General features: G+C 35.2%; 3 protein-coding genes across 3 annotated transcripts; all 3 read right to left on the bottom strand.

The window, feature by feature from the left end:
- Positions 1 to 430: 430 nt before the first annotated feature.
- On the bottom strand, positions 431 to 3,051 carry LOC149733001 (uncharacterized). Its single transcript, XM_089883349.1, has one exon. The coding sequence runs from the start codon at positions 3,049 to 3,051 to the stop codon at positions 1,600 to 1,602; it is 1,452 nt and encodes a 483-aa protein (XP_089739475.1). The 3' UTR covers positions 431 to 1,599.
- Positions 3,052 to 3,186: 135 nt separating this feature from the next.
- Positions 3,187 to 6,318, bottom strand: LOC149733000 (uncharacterized). The gene is made up of 2 exons (XM_089883351.1): positions 6,210 to 6,318; positions 3,187 to 5,653 (listed from the first exon to the last, which is right to left on the bottom strand). Exon 2 carries the CDS (start codon positions 5,611 to 5,613, stop codon positions 4,249 to 4,251), a length of 1,365 nt encoding a protein of 454 aa, XP_089739477.1. The 5' UTR covers positions 5,614 to 5,653; positions 6,210 to 6,318; the 3' UTR covers positions 3,187 to 4,248.
- Positions 6,317 to 8,914, bottom strand: LOC149732999 (uncharacterized). The gene has a single exon (XM_089883356.1). The coding sequence runs from the start codon at positions 8,349 to 8,351 to the stop codon at positions 7,281 to 7,283; it is 1,071 nt and encodes a 356-aa protein (XP_089739482.1). The 5' UTR covers positions 8,352 to 8,914; the 3' UTR covers positions 6,317 to 7,280.
- Between the last annotated feature and the right edge of the window lie 41 nt (positions 8,915 to 8,955).

The following is an 8,955-nucleotide window of genomic DNA, read 5'->3' as shown; positions in this document are numbered from 1 at the left end:
TTCTGTTTTATCTGTAATCCGTCATCAACATTTGATGCTAGCCATCGTATGTTCGCCATGTATATTAATTGTTTCTAAACTGGGGGCAAGTAAGACTAGGAATAGGGCATGAAAAACAATATGTTTTTGTTGGGTTTTCTCATTGGGGGGCGTGCTTCAAAAAGTTTAAAACCCCAGATGTATACGCTTGTTCCGTAGTCACATACGTATAGTATGAAACAAACATTTCATGACTAGAAAAACCCCAATACTAATGGCTTTGTGAATGAGAAATATATCCACAATTATAACAAAATGTTTAGAAAAGTTAGGCATAGAGATAATAATGCCAGTCACACAGAAGGATAAAAAAACATTTGACATATAATATAAAGTGCAGAAAATTAGAGGATAGGCCTGCCTGTCTGCTGTAATTGAGTCAATACAAATATTTCAGATTTCAGGTGATTTTATTTCAAACAGAACTTTATTTTCACATCTTACATTTGAGGGACAATTTAAGCACAAAGTATCCAAATAAAAAGTTATTTGTTTCTTGTATACAGCCAATAGCACGGTGGGTTTATCTTCGGTTTGTCTTTGTAAAGTTTCACGTTGTATCGGACTAAGCCGACCATTTCCACATCATTTAAGTAATGCAAGTAAGATAGAACTCCAATCCAAGGCACCATGATCCAGAAGATTCCCTTGTCCACAAGTATTTGCTTGATGTTTTTCACCGGTTTGTAAGTTTGGCGGACAACTTCTTGTACACTGATGTACTCTGTACGAGCTTTGAGCAGACGTGAAATTAAACGCATTTTAACAGATTCTACTTTGTCTCTGAAAAATATAGAAATATGTAACAAATAAGCAATAACACTTCTGAAGAGCTATTTTATTGCATCTGCTAAATTAAAAAAAGTAGATGTAAAATATATGGTAACTAGCTATACAGCAATAAAAATATTAAATAGAAAATAAATATATAAATGAGACACAAAAAAATTTTACTTTGATTCTAACAGTGAAATTTTTTTTATAGAAAAGTAATAAAACGGTTAAATAGTAGACATACAATTTTTTGTCCAGAAACGTAACTAAATGATATTTTTTTTAATGCACTTTAAACAATATAGGAAAGGGGGTATTAGAATATAAGTACTACACTATACAAGGGTGTATTGTTTAGATTTAGACTTTTACTGTGCTGTTAGGTGTCTATACAAACAGAGCCAAAGTATTTTGCATTCACCACATTATTCAATGAGGTTCCCTATGTTTGACAACTATAAGTGTAACTGTATTTTAACAATGTCACCCCAGATTTTACACTGCTGTTAGGTGTCTATACAAACAAGCAGAGCCAAATTACATTGCATTCACCACATTAATCAATGAGGTTCCCTATGTTTGACAACTATGAGTGTAACTGTATTTTAACCACGTCACCCCAGATTTTACCCTGCTGTTAGGTGTCTATACAAACAAGCAGAGCCAAAGTATATTGCACTCACCACATTATTCAATGAGGTTCCCTATGTTTGAAAACTATTATGAGTGTAACTGTATTTTAACAACATAATTTCACATTTTACTAAAAATCCAAAACACCGAGCTTTACATGTATTCATTCACTGTTACTGGCACACAAGTTTTAACATGTTGATTGCGATCTCCACGACAAGGAAACTTTTTGCCACAAACCTTACACGAGAATGGTTTTTCACCAGTGTGTTTTCGACGCACGTGGATTATCATGTGTTGTTTATGAACAAAAACTTGGTTACAGTAAGAACACACAACTTTCGGCTGGTGTGCTAATGCAACATGTTGCTGCTTTTTATAATAGGAATCGAAATTCCTTCCACAATGTTTGCACGAATGCCATAATTTCTTACGCTTGCCTGTTATTGCAGCATTGTCATTTCTAAAATCTCCCGTCTGTGTTTTTGCATGAAAATGATTATAATAATATTGCCAAGATAATACATCCTGTTGTGTGATGGGATTTGGGCAAACTGGTCTAAAATGTGATTGCAGGTTTTCTGTAGCTCTTGCTGTATTTTGGTGATCTTGAATATTATCTTTTCTCACAACTTCATTGAAACCATTGTGTTTCCTTTCTGCCGCAACCACTGGTAATGCAACTACAGCATCATCTCTGTTCGCATTGGAAATGGATTTAGCATTAGAACCTGTTGTTCCAACACTTGCGCTAGGATAAAGGTTCCCATACACACAGCCAATTTGAAGATCACTAAGTTCAGAAGGTTGGGCTTCACTTAATAATGCAGGTCTTATATCAGAATATTCTCCTGAAGGTTTTTCAATTTTCAATGCAGAATTTTCTAGCAAACTCATTCCTTTTAATTTCTCTTCATTAATGGAAGTACGAGCCAATTCTAATCTATCGCTCGACGTGGCGTTTGGGGGAATTTTACAGTTGTTGTGTTCAAGTTCTTTTGATGGTTTATGAGAATTCAATGCACTTTCTATGTGGTTGATTGGATTCTCTTCACCTGACTTCTCATGTGTTGCAACTACTGGCAATGTAAATGCAACTACAGCATTATTCCCCTTCTTTAATTCTGTGCTCGCATTAGGAATAGATTTTGTATTAGAACTTGCTATAGAAGTATCCATATCATTACTACCTGTATCAGTAGTTATGTTTGGGGTAAAACTGTTAAACATATTTCCAACAGCAATATCACTGAATTGTTCATCATTGTAGGAATGCTGGGAAACATCTTGTAAAATTTCATGTTTTATATTCATTCCACCACCGCATGCATCTTGTGCATCATGTTCAATGGTTCCAGCTCCAGTTATTGCGGGTTGTTCATTAGAGATTTCACTTGAAGGTTCTTCAATATTCAATGGAATATTTTCTAGCAGACTGGTTCCATCTAATAAGCTCCCACCTTTTCCATTGCCTTTACACTTGTTACAATTAGCTTGTCTCAATTTTGTCAATCCATCTTTCATGTCTTGTCGCATGAGCTTTAGTTCTTGTAATATAAGCAAACTAATAGATGTAACTGACAAGGTGTGTTTATCATCAAGCATGTTCAATTCTATAAGTCTTGCTAAGCACCTAGTATAGACAACTATGAAAACAGTACCTACTTTCTTGATGTCAAATAAACAAAGTATTCAGCAGACTAATATTTCACTACCAACAAAGCTAACACAACATGCACCCTGAAAATATACACAGTTTAATATGAGATAATAGGAGATATGCACATCGTATTCGGATGTACATGATTTCACTACATTGTGCTATTACACGCAAATCTTTACACTCTGTGTTGGAATACACTAGCATAACTTTTGTATACTGATGTATGTGTGCCTTCACTCTAGGTGTTGGAGTAATGGGCCATTTCTGTCGTAAATCCCAGGTCCCATGGCATGCCTCACTGTAGGACCTCACCCATATAGAATAGAATGTGCATATACAATGTTGGGGTAATGGGCCAACTCTGGCCTAAATCTCAGGTCCAATGACAGGCCTCACTGTAGGACCTTACCCATATAGAATAGAATGTGCATATACAATGTTGGGGTAATGGGCCAACTCTGGCCTAAATCTCAGGTCCCATGTCATGCCTCACTGTAGGACCTCACCCACATAGAATAGAATGTGCATATACAATGTTGGGGTAATGGACCAACTCTGGTCTAAATCTCAGGTCCCATGGCATGCCTCACTGTAGAACCTCACCCATATAGAGTAGAATGTGCATATACAATGTTGGGGTAATGGACAACTCTGGTCTAAATCACAGGTTCCATGGTGTGCCTCACTGTAGAACCTCACCCATATAGAATAGAATGTGCATATACAATGTTGGGGTAATGGGCCAACTCTGGTCTAAATCTCAGGTCCCATGGCGTGCCTCACTGTAGGACCTCACCCATATAGAATAGAATGTCCATATACAATGTTGGGGTAATGAACCAACTCTGGTCTAAATCTCAGGTCCCATGGCATGCCTCACTGTAGGACCCCACCCATATAGAATAAAATGTATGCCTTCAGTAGACATAATATTAAACATAATGTTAGTTTCTATCTTGTTTCTGAAAAAGAAATAGAAATGGCGGATAAAAAAGTAGCAGCAGTTTGTTGTAAGTACGTAAACAAACGAAATACTGTTAAAATAAAATAAAATGTATCGGAATATAAAAACTTTTAATCGCATGCATTTAGATTGGTGGAAGGGTATTGGAAATGAAGATTAATTTTACCGTTTTTTTCTACTTATGAAATGTTTTTATATGGTGATTGCAATTTCCAATGCAGGGAAACTTTTTACCACAAATCCTACACGCAAATGGTTTTTCACCCGTGTGGTTATTACGTACATGAATTGTCATATGTTGTCTACATACAAAAATCTTTTTACAATAAGAACAAACAAATTTAGGTTTAGGATGATGGGTTAATAAAATATGTTGACGCATTTTGTAATGGGAACCAAAATCCTTTCCACAATGCTTGCATGCAGTAGCTAATATTCTCTTGCGCTTGTTTTTAACAGCAACATTGTCATTGCTAAAATCTCCCGGCGTTTTATTAAAATGGTCATAAAAATATTGCCAAGAAAATATACTTGATTTATCAACCAGATGTGTATTAGGTTTGGGGCAAACTGGTCTGGTTTGTGATTCCACTTCTTCTTTAACTTTTGCTGTAGTTTTGACTTCGGGAATTAATTTTTTCCCTCCAACTGCATTAACGCCATGAACTTCAATATTTTCTTTTTTATTAGATTTTTCTTCTTCTGCTGCAACTGTCAGTTGATCTAAAGACACATGAGGTTTTGTACGAATGCTTCCACAATGTTTGGAACTTCTTCTTAGTTGATATTTATGTGTAGCAACAATATTTTTAAGTGGTTTAACTGTCTTTACAACAGAAAGTTCACCATTTTGTTTCCTTTTTGCTGCAATCACTGGTAATGAAACTACAGCGTTTTGCTCCATGTTTATATCTGTGTTTGCATTAGGAATAGATTTTGTATTAGAACTTTCTATAGAGATATCCATACCATTACTATCTGTATCAGTTGTAGAGATATCGGTATTTATATCATCCGTAGAATTACTAATGTTGGGGTTAAAGTTCCCATACACACAGGTTATTTGAAGATCACTAAGTTCAGAAGATTGAGCTTCACTTAATGAAGCTTGTTCATCAGAATATTCTCCTGAAGGTTCCTCAATTTTCAATGCAGAATTTTCTAGCAAACTCATTCCTTTTAATTTCTCTTCATTAATAGAAGTACGAGCCAATTCTAATCTATCGCTCGACGTGGCGTTTGGGGGAATTTTACAGTTGTTGTGTTCAAGTTCTTTTGATGGTTTATGAGAATTCAATGCACTTTCTATGTGGTTGATTGGATTCTCTTCACCTGACTTCTCATGTGTTGCAACTACCGGCAATGTAAATGCAACTCCATCATTATTGTTCCCACCTTTTCCATTGCCTTTACACTTGTTACAATTAGCTTGTCTCAATTTTGTCAATTCATCTTTCATGTCTTGTCGCATTAGCTTCAGTTCTTGTAATATAAGCAAACTAATAGATGTAACTGACAAGGTGTGTTTATCATCAAGCATGTTCAAAGGTTTTTATCAGCCCAAACCTTTCCTCTACTTTCTGTTTAAACACAGAGTTTTTTAAACAGAAGCGCGTATATAAATCTAATACTGATGATTAGGGACGCACATTACAGAAATTCGAATCCTTTTATTTTCAAACTTCATTACGGAATTCGGTATTTTGTTTAATGATGTCATCACACGTCATCTCATACAATATATTAACAATTTTTGAAACTTAATAATTTTGAAACAATATTTTTGTGTTTGTGGGACTTATGAGAGTAAACGTTTTACAACGTCCTTTCATAGCCTACTATACGTTTCTTGGCGCAAAAACTACCCAATAGTACAATTTTTGATTATTTTACAGCTCATGATCCAACAAGGCTACTATGAAAGAGTCAATAAACTGACTTATGTGGGTAAAATTATTTTTTCCTATAAATATAAAAAGATTCGAAATTCGAAATTCGAAATAAAGTATTCTAGGATATCCTAGAACACCTAATTATTCTGTAATGTGCATCCCTACTGATGATATATTGCTACTAATCCATTTATCTCAGTAATTATACTCAAAGTTAAACAAGTATATGCCTAAAGTTTTTTACCGGTTTGTAAGTTTGGCCCGCAACTTCTTGTACACTTAAGTCTGTACGTGCTTTTAACAGATTTAAAAATAATCGATTTAACAGTTCTACCCAAACAAATTCTACTCCTGAAAAAGAAGAAATTTGATACGTGTAAAACGGCCAGTATGCAGTGCAAGATAAAAGTAAAAACAGCATCCATATTTTACAGCAATGGTTCTAAAAGTTTTACTTGTGTAGATTTAGAAAAGTTTGCTGGACTTGTGACGCACCAGCGATAATATAGAAATTTAATAATGCTAATGTTCATGACAAAATATAATTATAGATACAAGTTACAACAATCAAACTTGGCCAGATTGTGTTTAAGATCAACTTTCTTGTAAAAGTACGACATAAAGTGCAAGTTTTCAAAATGTGTAGGTTTATGATAAAACAATGCACCAGCGTGTTGTAACATTTAGGAACCACTGGTTACAATGATTATAAAAGAAAGTTTTTTAACTTGATTACATATAAATATATAAAGAAAACCAGTTGATTTTGCTACTGCACTATGCTACAGGGCAATGGGCCAACTCTGGTCTAAATCCAAGGTCCCATGGCATGCCACGCTCTAAAACCTTACCCATATAGAATAGAATGAGCTTATAAAAGGTTAGGGTAATGGACCTGAATATCAGGTAGGTCCCATGCCATGTCATGCTGTAAGTTTACTCCCACGTACAATAAAAAAACGACAATTTACCGACATTTATATCAAACATTTGGTCACGAGCACAAGGTATATGATTACAGCCAATCACTGAATAAAATATTGTACACATGAAATTCACATCGCATCACCTCAATTGCCATGGAAGCACAGCCTACCATGGCAGTTTGTCGCATGCTTGTTTTTGGGAATGCAATATTTTACTCATGGGCAATAAATATGCAGATTTTAAACAAGCGCCGCTTTTAGCATTCCAACAATTACTCTGTTGCTAGCAATGCTTAATGCAGTGGATTTCATGAATTGTTAACCAACAGCAATAAAAAGATCTTATAGCAATACTAGGCTATTTTCATGATGAATTTCATGAACTTCATTCATGTGATTGGATGAACCCTCTTCATATGATGATTGCAATCACCCACACAGTGAAAATGCAATCCACAAATATGACATGAAAAGGGTTTTTCACCGGTGTGCTTACGACGCACATGTACTGTAAGAATGCTTTTGCTGATGAAGATTTTATTGCAGTACGAGCAAACAAATTTTGGTTGTGGGTGATGGGCTGTTACTATGTGTTGGCGCTTTTTGTAAACGGATATAAATCGCTTTCCACATTGTCTGCATGCATATTTTAATTTAACATGCCTGTCTGATTCACTTCCATTCGTTATATCATCGGAATCAGTATTAGCACCATTCGTTAGCTCCATAGACGAGTTATAATTATTATTGTAATGTTGCCAGGATAAAAGACAGGACTGCTGGTCCAAAGATGCGTTAGAATTAGGGTAAATGGTCCCAGGATGCTTGGAGCTGAAGTCGAGTTGATATTTACTATTTGTAGAAGCAATATTTTTTTGTGGGGCAACACTTTTTACAATACGAACATCGTTACTTGATTTTTCCTTTGCTACATTGGCTGATGGAATTAGAGAAACTGTGCCTGTATTAGAAACAGATCGTGTTGTTGAGGAAACATTATCATTGCTACTAGTGATTGTGTTTTGGTTTAAACTTCCAAAGGCATTACAAGCACCAATATCACTGAATTGTTCATCATTGTAGGATTGCTGGGAAACATCTTGTAAAATTTCATGTTTTATATTCATTCCACCACCACATGCATCTTGTGCATCATGTTCAATGGTTTGAGCTCCAGTTAATGCGGGTTGTTCATTAGAGATTTCACTTGAAGGCTCCTCAATATTCAATGGAACATTTTCTGTGAAATTTTCAGAGCAATTCAGGTCCAAACCATAACTAGATGTAAATTGGATTCTTTTCTCAATATCCTCGAAATTATTCTTTCCAATGTTGCTTTCACAAATAGCTTGTCTTAATTTTGTAAATTCATCTTTCATGTCTTGCCTCATAAGTTTCAGTTCTTGCAATATAAGCAAACTAATAGGGGACGATGAAAATCGTTTATCGTTCCGTGGCATGGTTATGTTTTATTGCATAACAACGTGTATACCCAGTGAAAAATATGCCTAATAAAAAACACAGTTACTTTACTTTACCAGTGTAATGTTCAGACATGTGTTGTTATTGTTAAAAGCTAAAATAAGAATCCAAAAAGCCAATACATAAGTGGTGTCTGGTGAGTATAATAGTTTATTGCCAGTCTGCAAAGTATGGCAGTTCCTGACGAGATCTCGCTGTGCAAGACAGTTATTTTCCACGTGCGTGCGTGCTATCATAAAAAATCTATGTGCAAAACATGTACATTTTCAAGACACGTTGAAAATCTTACTCAATTTATTACGATTTTTTTTCTTTGTTTAATTAATTGGCGTGCATGTGACAAATTATGGGATGCATCACCAAAAGTTTGTAAACAGAAACGCCCGTGCACCTGACATGCTTTGCAGACTGGGTTTATTATACTACACTACCTAAAAATACCAAAAAATAAATTGACGTAATATTGTAATGCTGCAATGTACAATCCTCCAACAAGAAATCCAAATGCAATACGTTAGAACTTAGAGGCCAAAGTTTATATTATGCAGTATAGCGACTGTATTCTTTATTAGCACCTGTCAA

The sequence above is a fragment of the Ciona robusta genome, chromosome 8 (genome assembly GCF_009617815.1).
Source record: "Ciona robusta chromosome 8, ASM961781v2".
Taxonomy (NCBI): Eukaryota; Metazoa; Chordata; class Ascidiacea; order Phlebobranchia; family Cionidae; genus Ciona; species Ciona robusta.
This window is presented reverse-complemented; position numbering and strand designations above follow the sequence as displayed.

Bases quoted from the DNA above. Each gene is read 5' to 3' on its own strand.
- LOC149733001 (XM_089883349.1), bottom strand. From the start codon at position 3,051: ATGCTTGATGATAAACACACCTTGTCAGTTACATCTATTAGTTTGCTT.
- LOC149733000 (XM_089883351.1), bottom strand. From the start codon at position 5,613: ATGCTTGATGATAAACACACCTTGTCAGTTACATCTATTAGTTTGCTT.
- LOC149732999 (XM_089883356.1), bottom strand. From the start codon at position 8,351: ATGCCACGGAACGATAAACGATTTTCATCGTCCCCTATTAGTTTGCTT.